Raw genomic sequence first — 14,194 nt, 5'->3', positions numbered from 1 at the left:
TCCCCATTCTCCCATCTGTTGTCTTATATACATCAATTACATCTCCTCTCATTCTTCTATACTCTAGAGAGTATAGGCCTAAATTACTCAATCTCTCTTCATTAACCATCGACCACTTCATTAAATAACCAAGCAACTTGACTTGATCAAAAACACGTTGCTGGAAAAGCTCAGGAGGTCTGGCTGCATCTGTGAGGAGAAATCAAAGTTAACTTTGCAGGACCGGTGATCCTTCCTCAGAATTGATAGTAGCGAGGAAAATGTCAGTTTATATGCAGAAGATAGGATGGGGAGAGTGGGTAAGGAGTAAAAGATAGGTAGGGATGGAGCCCAAAGAGAGTGAAGTACAGTTGGACAGAGGAAGGAGTTGATAGTGATCTGGCTGGGAGGGTGAACAGCTTTTAATGGAGACTGTTAGTGACTAACAATTGGTAGTGTTCTATGTAATAACAAGGCCTGGGGGGGGTGTAGTAGGGTGCTAGGACATGCGGGAATTGAGGCACTACAGCAAGCCTGAGACAGAGATGTTTGCCAGGGAATAGACTGGTGTGTTAAAGTGACAGGCAACTGGAAGCTCAGGATCTTTTTTGCGGACAAAACATAGATGTTCTGCAAAGCAGTCACCCAGTCTACACTTTGTTTCCTTTACTTAACATCTCTGTTTCCATTTCAGGCAATAGGCTGGCCACTAATAACTACTATAAATCCACCGACTCCCACAACTACCTGGACTATACATTCTTGCACCCTGTTTCCTGTAAAGACTCCATTCCATTCTCCCAGTTTCCTCTTCTCCATCGCAGATGTTCTGCTGAGGCTAACTTTGACAAGGGAGCCTCTAAAATGTCCACCTTCTTCCTCAATTGAGGATTTCCCCAGCACTGATGTCGACAGGGCTCTCAACCGAGTCTGATCCATCTCCTGCATTTCTGCTCTCACCTCCTGTCTTTCCTCCCGCAACAGTGATAGGGTTGCCCTTGTCCTTACTGAGCGTACTACCAGCATCCACATCCAGAAGATCATCAGCGCCATTTCCGTCACCTCCAGCAAGAAGCCACCACCAGGCACGTACTTCTCTCCCATCTCTTGTCAGCCTTCCACAGGCACTGTTCCCTCCAGGACACCCTGATCCACTCTTCCTTCACTCCCATCACCCCGCTAAACCTCCACGGCACCTTCCCCTGCAACTGCTGTGGGTGTAGAACCTACCCATGTACCTCCTCTGTCCTCAGTATCCAAGGGCCCAAACATACCTTCCAGGTGAAGCGGCACTTTACTTGCACTTCTCACAAGTTAGTCTATTGCACTTTCTGCTCACAATGTGGCCTCCTCTATATTGGGGAAAAGAAGCACAGGTCAAGCATAGATCCAAACACTCCACGCAATCATCACAAGAATTCCTGGACAACATCAAGAACATAAATTTAGACAAGGACGAAGCAATGGTCTCAATCATTGTAACGGCACTGTTCACTTCAATTAACAAAATGCCAACCTCCTGGACAAGCAGAACAGACAACACAGTGGGGAACCTGTCAACAAGCACTGCATGTTCAAACTACGAGACTTGTGCTTGATGACACACTTCTGGTTCAACAACCAAATATATGAAGAGATCAATGGAACACCCATCTCTGGGCTTATAGCAGAAGCAGTGATGCAAAGACTGGAACAAACAGCCCTCCCACAAATCCAACCCAAACTCTGGATCAGGTACATAGATGACACTTTTGTTATCATTAAGAGAATAGAAATTGAGAACACACACCGGATTATCAACACCATACTCGCTGTGGTCAGATTTACAGAAGAGGAGGAAACCAGCAATCAACTCCCATTCCTGGATGTAATGATACAAAGAACACGGAGTGGTGAATGCACCACAAAAGTGTCCTGGAATGCTGCGCATACCAACCAGGTCCTGAATCATAACAGTAACCACCCAAACACACACAAGAGAAGCTGCATTTGTCCAAAAGAGCAACAACACACTGCAGCACTCCCAATCTATGAAGGGAAGAAGACTCTGCAGAGTCTTCGCCAAGAACAGATACATCCACAACTTCATCCTCAGATGCCTAACAGAAAAGACAATGCAACGAGGACATGCCATGACTTAATTCACTAGGCACGCTACCTTGCATAAAGAAAGTCTTAGAACTGACAGCCAGACTTCTCCGACCACTCTGGTTTATGACAGCCAGAAACTGACAGCTACATTCTGACGACAACTCACCTGGACAAAAGGCCCTGTACCCATCATATGCAAGAGTAAGGTAATTTACAGGATTCCATGCAAAGACTTCATAAAACATTATAAAGGGCAAACAGGCAGACTACTAGCAATCCACATCCATGAACACCAACCAGCCACTAAATGCCACGACCATCTGTCCCTTGTACGCACAGATGGCAAGGACCACAAATTCGACTGGGACAGCACAACAATGATAGGATAAACTAAACAGAGGACAGACAGAGAATTTCTAGAAGCATGGCACTCAGCTACGGACTCCATCAACAAGCACATTGACCTGGACCCAATATACCGGCCACTACACTGAACAACCAGAACGAGCAACCAGAAGCAGCAGAAACGGAACGAAATAAATTCCAGAAGACACAGTACAGCAGTGCTTCACAGGAGGCTCGATGCACTGAAGATGTCACCTAGACAGGGGACAAAACATCTGCAAATCAACTTCCCAGCTCGGTGAACATACCCACAACCACAACTGGCACCCAAGCTACAAATCTTGACACAAACCCTCTTCAGTGATGTCCAGTTTGGGCTCCACCAGGACCACTCAATTCCTGACCTCATTACAAGTCTGTTCCAAACATGGTCAAACAAGTTGAATTCCAGAGGTGAGGCAAGAGTGACTGCCCTTAGCCTCAACTCTACATTTGACTGAATGTGGCACCAAAAAGCTCAAACAAAACCAGGGTCAGTGTTCATCGCTGGTCAGCGTCATACCTGGAACATTGGAGAGCGGTTGTGGTTGTTGAAGGTCAATCATCTCAGCTTCAGGACATCTCTGCAGTGGTTCCTCATGGTGGTGTCCTCGGCTCAACCATCTTCAGCTGCTTCATCCATCATAAGGTCAGAAAGTGGGGGTGTTCAGTGTGGGAATTGCACAATGTTCAGTATCATTTGCAACTCTGCAGACACTGAAGCAGTCCTTATCTAAATGCAGCTAGATCCGGAGAATATTCTGCTGCTTTAGTCAGTAACGTTACAGCTGTATAACTTGGAGTCAAGTAACTCCAGTTCTGCAAGATGACTTGAAAAACATGTAGCAAAAAGCAAGAGTGGGTTAAACAATATTTTTTTTGTGCCATCTACCATAGAACTACCAAGCTCTTGCTGTAGTACACAAACATATCTAAAGACATTAGTATCAACAGGTGCCTACTCAAACTATTGCCAAGTTTCCCTATATCATCAAGGCCACCAAATTTGAACTTAACTTTGGGTCTTGAGATGTCTGTGTTGGGCAGATAGAAAAATACACCTGCAGGAAAATGTCTTTGTTCTTTCAGTGACAGAGTTTTGCTGTGAAATCCTCTTGGGATTGAATTATCTGTTCATACTTGCTGTCTCAGAAAAGGCTACTTGTTTGACATCTCTGTGAAGCTCAGGTCTCTGTAGAATTGCATCCAGCAAAATCCAGAGCCTTTGAGAATTTGAGCAAAATTTATAGGACACAGAACGGAAGAACTGTTCATATAAGATGTAAGGCAATTTTGGTTTCTGTTAAGTTATAAGGAAGATCCTTTAAATTTGAATCATAAACATTTGTATAAACAAACTCCCTCAAATATCTGAAAGATATTAATTTAATATGAAGTTATGAAGTTTCTTGTTTTCCATTTCATAATGAATTATGAGAAGTTGACAATGGGTTACAAATGTGAATGAGATGTTGGGTATTGTTTCAGTTTACTGCTGAATAACATTTTGTTTTTAGAAGCCAGTAACTGCTTTATTGATAAGTCCATTTCTGTTCCAGATAATGCCTGTGATCCAGGAGTCTGTGCCAAACAAATGTGGATTGACGTGACTAAGATTAAAAATGAGCTGTGTCTGACCTTCACTGATAATGGGAATGGAATGACTCCAATTAAACTACACAAAATGCTAAGGTAGTGTGCTCAATGATGAATAAAATGAATTGCATTTTTAAAAAAATGATGTCAAAGGAAAAAAAGAGAAAGTAGACAAAATACACTTCAGAATTTATTCAGTAGGGTAAATACTGCTTAGAACAGTATATACAACAGGTAAATTATAATTTTGAGCAGAACCACAATGTAACAAAATGGTTTATGAACTTCTGTGCTGATTTAATCATTCAAATATCATCTGAAAACTATCATGCAGTATGAATAGGATAAATAAGGTAAGAGGATAGGCAAGGGTAGAATCGGGCGGAGTCAGCATGGATTTACGAAAGGGAAATCATGCTTGACAATCCAATTGTTTTGAGGATATAATGTAGTCGAGTTGATAAAGAAAGCCAATGGATATGGTTTACTTAGTCCATTTTAGAAGGCTTTCAGAAAGGTCCTATGTGAGAGATTAATAAGTAAAGTTTAATAGATAAAGATCTGTATGACCAACAGAAACAGTTGGAATAAACCAGTCTTTTTCTAAGTGACAGTGGTGACTAATGGGGTACTGTAGAGAGCAGTGTTCGGACCCCACCTATTCACGATATATATCAATGATTTAGATGAAGGAGCTAAATATAATTTTTCCAAGTCTGCAGGTGACACAAATCTGAGTGGAGGATGAGTTATGCGGAGTATGCAGAGATGTTTCACTGTGATTTGGACAAGTTATGTGAGAGGACAAATGTATGACAGATGAAGTATAATGTGGACAAATTTGGGTTGTCCTCTTTGGTAGCAAAAACAGCAAGGCAGATTATTATATGAAAGACGGTACTCTGGGAAATGGGGAGTTGTAACCTGAGTGTTCACTAAAGGTAAGCATGCAGCTGCTGTAGGTGGTGAAGAAGGCAGACGGTATGTCAGCTATCATAGCAAAAGAATTTGAGTACGGAGGCAGGGATGTTTTCCTATAATTGTTCAGGGCCTTGGTGTGACCACACCTGGAGAATTGTATGCAGTTTTGGTCTCCTTTATCCATCTAAGGAAGGAAAAGGTTTACCAGACTGTTTCCTGCAATGGCATAACATGTATGAAGAGAGACTGGATTAGTTACGACTATGTTTGGTGGAGTTACAAGGGGTTGTAGTCTAAGGATACAGGGTAGGCCCTTTAGAATGAGATGAGGGGAAATATTTCACCCAGAGAGTAGTGAGCTTGCCACAAAGTAGTTAGGGCCAAAATATTGAATGTTTTCAAAAGGAGTTAGATGTGGTTCTTAGAATTAAAGGGTTCAAAAGTCATGGGGACAAAGCAGAAACAAGGAATTGTCTTGGATGATCAGTCATGGTCATACTGAATGGTGGTGCAGACTTGAAGAGCCAAATGGCCTATCACTTCTCCTGTTCTATGTGTTTCTAATAACCAGAAACATACAAAAAAAGGTTGTGAAAATACCAGTAGGCCGATACAGCCCAATGCATCTGCATGACATTCTGACATACACTTTCTGACTCCTGAAGCTTCACCATCACCATTAAGATGTAAGCGGTGTGTGATCAGACGTGTGTATTCTCATTATTATAGTGTAGGCACAAGCTGTCGTCTTCATCTCACCATATCTGAACCAAGAAAACATTAATAGCTTTTGCATTTTAAAAATATTGTAAAACATTTGTAAGTCCCATGAAACTGTTATACTCAGTGTTTCAGTGAAATAAGTTCAACATCATTTAATTAACCTAGTTGTTATCATCTGTATGTAGTATGCCTATTGGAAAGATTGTATGTTTCTGTGGTCTTTGATTGTGTTCGTTTATTTTGTGTTATTCTTGAGTCTGTTTGTAAGTCAATTTGCACACAAGCCAGAACACGATGTAGAACAATATAAAATAGCTTCTCATAAGTACAGGAAATGTTTATATGTTGGATCTTTAAAATGGTACATCTGGTTTGGATCACGGTCATACGTACGAGCATCTGTAAATCTCATATTCGTAAATTGGGGATGCCCTGGATTGTCTTACATAACATCAAGTTTAGTCTGTTAATCATAATACAGTATATATTAGCATGGTGCTGGAAAAGCACAGCAGGTTAGGCAGCATCCGAGGAGCAGGAAAATTGACGTTTCCGGCAAAAGCCCTTCATCCGAAATGTCGATTTTCCTGCTGCTCGGATGCTGCCTGACCTGCTGTGCTTTTCCAGCGCCACTCTAATCTAGACTTTGGTTTCCAGCATCTGCAGTTCTTGTTTTTACCTAATACAGTATACATGTTGTGTTGTGAACCACATTGTTTGACTGTGCATTTTATTGTTCATACTTTCTGACAATTTATTTGTCCATGTCAAGCAGTGATTCAGATTCTTCATATCAAAATCTATTTACTAGTATTATTAGATTCTAGTTCACTACAAATATATCTAAAAATGTTACTATGAAATAATACAAATATATTACCAGATTGGGGCAGATCGCTAGATCTAAAATTATGTTGGCATTGCTTTGAAATATTTATTTGATTTGTAGGATATTTATAATTAATTTGAATGTGTAGATTATATCCAGAAATTATGCCTGATAGATTTTGTAAAGAGTGAAGAATGTTTTCTTTTGTAATCAGAAAAGTTTAATAAATAAATGTCTTTCCTTCTCATGTACTTCCATCAATAAAGTATTGCACCCATTTCAAGGTGACAGCATGAAGCAGCTTCACTCTGTTCCCAGCATCCTTCTCTGTTGTTTAAATATTTTGGATATATTTGCAGGTGTGTTGCATTTTGGGGCATGCAGTTTTCAGTTGGAGCATTAAACTGACATCCTGTATAGAAGTGAGACCCAAAGAAGGACCAGCAGCATTCCCTAGTAATCTAAACTGGACAGATATTTCATGTGTATATTTCTTCAATCTCTCCAAGACAACCAAGTTAATAGTAAAACAAAGAAAGTTTGGTTCAAATCGTATGCACCTTTATTCCATGTTAGCATAAAAATTATGGGTCAATAGTTATAATATGAATCATTTAGTTCAGTTAGTACTGCGTTTGTGTAATGATATACAAGGTGCACCCAAATCCATGGGCTATACTAACTTACATTTAGATAGCACATTTGACATAAGTAAAGAAGCTTTATATAAAACACAATCTGATATAAACTGTTGCTTGAGTGACAAATGGTCCAGTAGCTAGGCAAAGGAGTTTGGAGTGGAGACCAAATGTTTTCAGTTTAATATTTAATTGCTGGAAATTTCTACTGAGCCAGTACTGGATTTTGAATAAGTAACATGGTAATTTAGTAACAATGAAGGAGTCAAGAGAAATATTGGTGAGTTAGAACTGGGTCATAAGTGTGAAAACTATAGCTGATGATTTCACCAAGGCACAGTATGTAGATGAGAAATAAGAGGGCCAGTGATAGCAGTGAGGGAGCATCAAAAGAACCATTATCAGTGATTCTCTTCCTATGATTAGACAATGAGGAATGGAACTGGATGAGAGAAGTCCCACCATGCTGATAACAAGAGTGAGGGATTAGAGGAAAAAGGTGTGGTCGGCTATGTCACAAGCTGTAGAAAAATAGGGAAGAAGAAGGAGGAATTGTTTGTCTTAGTTATAATTGTTTAGGATATCTTTTGTGATTTTGAGATTGTTTCATTAATTTGGTAGGGTGAAAACTGTAGGAAGCATTAAAATATGGAGTTTCAGGAAAGAAGGTAATGGATTTGGGAGAGGACAAAGTATTCATGGACTTTGGCGAATAGGAACGTTGAAGATGGCACCATTAATTTGCAAGGATGTTGGGATCAGGATTCAGTGTTTGAGGAAAAGGTGATGATGGCTTTTAAAGGCAAGGAACAGAGAACCATTTCCATATCCGCTAATATGGGAGCCAAGAGGAGAAATTTGATCATCAGTTTTGTGAGAATTAGGTCACGGGAAAAGGAGGGTTTTTTTTTGTCTGAATCATTCTGTTTCTGCACCCGCCCCACTGCCTTTCCCAAGAGTTCTGAATTCCATGTTAGATCTGTTTTGTTGTATCTAGGATGCTCTTTGATATGCTCTGAGTGAAACTCTGTGCATACGAGGAAGCCCCCCATGAAAACTCAAGCTGATAAACCAGACCTTTTTTGTATGACTTGCATCTCTACAATGTGATGTGTGGGATGTGTGTAGTAAATGTCAGAAGCAAGGAGTGCCACTCTCCAAGACATGCTAAACAATCTTGAATAAAAGCCATTCCTTGATTTATTGTACAGGCAATCTCTTTGTAGCTGTCATTTATTTAATTTGCCTTTTGGACCAGTGGCCTAAAAGGTACAGGTCAGGTTGCTAACGTCATAACTGTTGCCAGCCTGTGACTGCCCATAATGGAGGCAGACATCCTCTAGGATCTTAATGTGCAAAATGTTCATTTACACAATATCTGTACAAAGGAAGTTAAAAATCATACAGTAGCTTTCGGAGCGCCGCTCCTTCATCAGGTAGTTGAGACAACCAGCTGATGAAGGAGTGGCACTCCAAAAGCTAGTGTGCTTCCAATTAAACCTGTTGGACTATAACCTGGTGTTGTGTGATTTTTAACTTTGTACACCCCAGTCCAACACCAGCATCTCCAAATCATGACTACTATCGTACAAAGGAAGGTTGTGACTGACAATCATCTCTGGCAGTTACATAACAAGAAAAAGAATGGCAAGACTTGCTATTCAATGCCAATTTGCCAGTGTAGATGCTTTTTTAAAGGCGTGTGGACAATTTAAAACAAAATTGCTTAAATTAAATCTATTGTGAGTGCATTCAGATTTTGTAAGAAATTTCACTTTTATGATGAAGAGTTTAATTTAGAGATCAAAAGAACTTCTGAGATTCCATGTTTGGTGGCATGATGTTTGTTGATTTCAGTCAGGATAGAGTGTTTGTGCTACATATGAACTGATTAGTTACGTTTTCTGTTTCTTACCATATGGACAGTTTCCAATCATGATTCTTTGATCTTGCTGAAAAAGCCTTGTTACAAAGCAGGTGTGAATAGATTAGGTCATTGACTTGCAATCAGCTACACTGTTCATACAGAGAGAATGGTCATTGAGCAAGGATGGCCCACGTTTATGACATTTGGAAGTTAATGCATTCAAGAAGTGGAGAGGGGAGCAAAATTGACAAGAGCACATACTTGAATTTGATTAGCTGCATTTCACATAGGTGAATTAACTTTTTGCTAAATGAAGATATCAATATATAATGTTTCTTTAAGACTACCTATTTATTTCCTTCATTCCTTATTTTTCCATTTTGTATATGGAGGTAAGAGGACAATTTGACCATCCAAATGCAGGGCTGTGAATGTTTTCACTGATAATGAAAGAGGTGGCATGGTAGCTCAATGGTTAGCACTGCTGCCTCATAGCGCCAGGGACCCGGATTCGATTCCACCCTCTTTGTCTGTGTGGAGTTTGCGCATTCTCCCTATGTCTGTCCTGGTTTCCTCTGGGTGCTCTGGTTTCCTCCCACAATCCAAAAGTGTGTAGGTCAGGTGAATTGGCTGTGCTAAATTGCCCATAGTGTTAGGTGCATTAGTCAAGGGTAAATATAGGGTCGGGGAATGGGTCTGAGTGGGTTACTCTTCGGAGGGTTGGTGTGGACTTGTTAGGCTAAATGGCCTGTTTCCACACCGTAGGGAATCTAATCTATCTAAAAAATGCAAATTGAGGAGATGAATTGCATTTTGCCTTTATAATGATAAATGAGCCCAAAGTCTTTAGGAATTTCTGTTCCCTGTAATAGGGAACAAAAACAATACCTGATCAGGTCACTTGCAGCTTACCCACTCTATCCTGACTATATCAGTTGTTGTGTGTCACCCTTTCTCTTCCAAAAGTTGTTTGATGCTGCATTGCTAGAATTGGAAGAAACTTATGTTAATTTTGCAGCAATGGTCATTGATGTAAAGTGAACTTTATGTTTGCATGTCTTGTTTTGTAATTTTATCACTAAAAATTTAATTTTATTTCGCAGCTTTGGGTTCACGAATAAAACAGGGAATAAAAGCCACTTGCCAATTGGAGTGTATGGAAATGGATTTAAATCCGGCTCTATGAGGTTGGGAAAAGATGCTCTTGTCTTCACCAAGAATGGCGGAGCTTTAAGCGTGGGCTTCCTATCGCAAACCTACCTGGAACAAATTAATGCCCAAGCGGTCATTATCCCTATTGTGCCTTTCAACCAGCAGAATAATATCCTTTAATACTATAGACTTTTCATATTTAATTACATTTTATCTCAATTTATTAGGCTTATATCTGTACTGGACTGTCTTTTCCACATGGTTTCCACTGTCTCCCCTTTGTTATGTGTTAAATTGCTTGTGCATGGTGCAATGTTACATAACTTCTGTGTAATGGGCGACTCATTCTAAATTTTTTAGCGCCTCTGTATCTTCTGTGTGATACAGGCTTCAATTTTTAGTGATTCTTGAGGTAATCTGAACAAACAGGTTAATTTAGATGAATGAGCCACAATTTTAAAGTAATTGAAAAATCTTGCAAATTGAGTTATATAGTTAGTGACTTCATTATTGTATAACTGTATCTGTTTGCTCCTGAATAGTTTTTTTTCAGCCACCGATTTGCATATGTGAGGCATCAGGGAGATGAATTCAATATGTATGGTGAGCCTTCATTTATATGACAGGAATTGTCATGGCTCACAGTTTAATTTTTTCTTATTGATCATATGCTGCATCTGCAGAATTGTTTGATTTCCAAACCAGTACTAAGGACAACCTGAAAACTCTTAATGACCTAAGAAGTAAATGAACGTTGTGGGAAGTAAGGGAAGAAATTTGAGATCTCTTGCAGAAATATTTGCATCATCTATAACTATGGGTGAGGTGCATTATGCCTGGAGGGTGGCTAATGTTGTACCTTTGTTCAAGAAATCTGGGAATTGAAGACCTTGAGTCTGGCTTCGATTCCTGGTAAATTGTTGGAGATTATTATAAAAGATAGGATTTATGGACATTTGGAGAGAGAAAAATTGATTAGCGATAGTCAGCATGGTTTTGTGTGAGGAAAATCATGTCCCATAAACTTGATTTAGATTTTTGAGGAAGTTAGCAAAAAGGCAGAGCAGTAGATGTTGTTTTCTTGTACTTTAGAAAAGACTTTGACAATGTTCTGCAAGGTAGATGAATTAGTCAAGTTAGACCATGTGGAATTCAGGGAGAGCTTGCCAGTTGGATACTTGATTGACCAAATAGCAGGAGACAGAGAGTGATAGAGGAGGGTTGATAGTGTGGTGCTGGAAAAGCACAGCAGGTCAGGCGGCATTCGAGGAGCAGGAGAATCGACGTTTCAGGCATAAGCCCTTCATCAGGAATGAGGCCAATCAGGAAGTAGTGATAGAGGAGGGTTGTTTTTTGGACTGGAGGCCTGTCACCACAGGGATTGGTTCTGGGTCCTCTTTTGTTTGTCTTTCATATACATGATTTGGATGAGATTATAAAAGACTTGGTTAGTAATTTTGCAGATGACACCAACATTGGTTTTCTAAGAAGATTTTCTAAGATTACAAAGGAATCTTGATCCAGTGGGTCAATGGGCTGAAAAATGGCAGATGGAGTACATTCAGGATAAATGCAAAATATTGCATTTTGGTACAACAAACAAGGGTAGAGCTCATACCATTAACAGTAGGTCCTTGGGTAGTATTGTAGAACAGAGGGACCTAGGGGTGCAGGTACATATGTCTTTGAAGTTTGCATCACATATCAACTGGACGGTTAAAAAGGCATATGGCACACTTCTCCTCATTGCTCAGTCCTTTGAGTGTAAGAGTTGGCAAGACATGTTGAGGTTGTACAGGACATTGTTGAGGGCACTTCTAGAATACTGTATCCAGTATTGGTTGCCCAGTTATAGGAAGAATATTATCAAGCTAGAGAGATTTACCAGGATGTTGCCAGATATGGAAGGTTTGAGTTATAAGGTTGGGGATAGGCTGGGATTTTTTTTCACTGGAGCGTAGGAGGTTGAGAGGCAACCTTATAGAAGTTTTCTAAAATAATGAGGGGTATACATAGAGTTAATGGTAGTTGTCTTTTTCCTAATATGGGGGATTTCAAGACAAGGGGGCACACTTGAGAGGAGAAAAAATTTAAAAAGACAACAGGGTCAAATGTTTTACACAGAGGGTGGTTCACATGTGGAATGAACTTCCTGAGGAAGTGGTGGATGTGGACACAATTACAACATTTTGAGGACATTTGATAAGTAGATGAATAGGAAAGGTTTGGAGTGATATGGGCCAGGAGCAGGCAGGTGGGACTAATTTAGTTTGGGATTATGTTCGGCATGGACTGTTCGATCTGTTTCCATGCTATATGACTATGACTCTATGAATGTGACAGAGAAAAAGAAAAAAGAATTAACAAGTTGTACATAAACTTCCACTGCTCTGTCTTTGGCCTTGTGCACTGTTCCAATACAGATGAATAGAACCTTCAGGAACAGTATGATATTGTTCTCTCGGACACCATGCATCCCATTAGTCTAAACATTGACTCAATTAACTTTAGCTTACTCCACATGTTACTGATTAAACTAGATAGACTCTTAGACTGCTGGAGCTTGGCTCCTTTTAAAATGACACCAGATGTACTGCTGGTGTTAACAAAGCTATTAGCTACACAGCCCTGTTATGAGACTGTTGCTGCCTCAGTTATTCCAAGGTGTAAATATTTAAAATTTACTTTAGGGAAGTAAGTTGCACTTATAGTTGTTTAGGCTAAGTAGGTTAGAGTTTAAAGTAAGGCAGGTGTTCAGTGACGTGAGAGAAGTTGTTTACCAAAGTAGGACAGAATGGAGGAGAGCGAGCAATGGGAACAATGAGGTTTCACTCAATGATGGAGTTTCCTGTTAAAAATGACGTCCAGTAAACAACTCTTCACTTTTAGATGACCATTTTTGTTTATTTGTTCATGGGATTTGAGGTTTGCTGACAAGGCCAGCAGTTAATGCCCAAGTTGAATTGCCTTTGAGAAGTGGAGGAATGAAGCTAGGCCAGAGTAGGTAAGTGCGTGACACAGGCAGAAAAAAGAAAAAGGACAGAAGGACGATACATGGGTTGTATCAGGACATAATAGTTTCTTTAAGGAAATCTCATGGATAGGCACTACAAAGAGCTGGGGTTTATGATCTTATCTGAGTTATTACTGAAGGTATCGGAGACCATTTAGTAATTATCTAGCACTTGAGAGTACGAATCAGTCATGATTTTTATGCAAAGAAAACTTTGGCACCTATGTTTGCCATGTGCATCAGTTCTGATTTCCCAAGCGTTTTTCACTTTGATGAAGTCATAGCACGGTGGTTAGCACTGTTGCCTCACAGCACCAGAGACCCGGGTTCAATTCCCGACTCAGGCGACTGACTGTGCGGAGTTTGCACGTTCTCCCCGTGTCTGCGTGGGTTTCCTCCGGGTGCTCCGGTTTCCTCCCACAGACCAAAGATGTGCAGGTCAGGTAAATTGGCCATGCTAAATTGCCCGTAATGTTAGGTAAGGGGTAAATGTAGGGGTATGGGTGGGTTGTGCTTCGGCGGGTCGGTGTGGACTTGTTGGGCCGAAGGGCCTGTTTCCACACTGTAAGTAATCTAATCTAATCTAAAAAGGAAGTATTCTGTTATATATTTTTTTAAAATGCAAAGAAATTTGTCAGAATAATTCATTCTACAGTTGGGTTAACAATCTTTTTTCAGATACTACAGTCTCACATGTATGATCTAACACATATTCAGCTGTCATGAATAGTTAATTTGAAGTATAAGAAAGTAAATTGTAAATTCTAGCTTTGTTGCATCAACTTCCACTTGATCTCTATAGTTCCTTTGCTCTGTTATTGAACTATGTCGAGTATCATAATTCACATATTATATTCTGCTTAGTCTATGGAACTCTTTAATGACTTATTTACCATTGTTTGGCCTTCAGAGTTTCCATGTCTTGAATGACATGTTAACTTGATACATTCTTGAATATGAGAGTTCATTTAAGGCATCACTGATGTGATAATTAGGCATTA

At 39.9% G+C, this 14,194-nt stretch overlaps 1 protein-coding gene across 1 annotated transcript in view; it reads left to right on the top strand.

Annotated features, from left to right (window-relative positions):
* zgc:152774 (uncharacterized protein LOC553526 homolog) overlaps positions 1-14,194 on the top strand; it is a 132,782-nt gene that overhangs the window by 27,021 nt on the left and 91,567 nt on the right. Inside the window, exons 3-4 of the mRNA XM_060832740.1 lie at positions 4,014-4,146; positions 10,132-10,349. Of these exons, the coding sequence (XP_060688723.1) occupies positions 4,014-4,146; positions 10,132-10,349 (351 nt within the window). The remainder of the gene's footprint in view (positions 1-4,013; positions 4,147-10,131; positions 10,350-14,194) is intronic.

Source organism: Hemiscyllium ocellatum, chromosome 11, assembly GCF_020745735.1.
Source record: "Hemiscyllium ocellatum isolate sHemOce1 chromosome 11, sHemOce1.pat.X.cur, whole genome shotgun sequence".
Classification (NCBI taxonomy): Eukaryota; Metazoa; Chordata; class Chondrichthyes; order Orectolobiformes; family Hemiscylliidae; genus Hemiscyllium; species Hemiscyllium ocellatum.
Note: the sequence above shows the minus strand (reverse complement) of the source record. Positions and strands in the feature narration are given on the sequence as shown.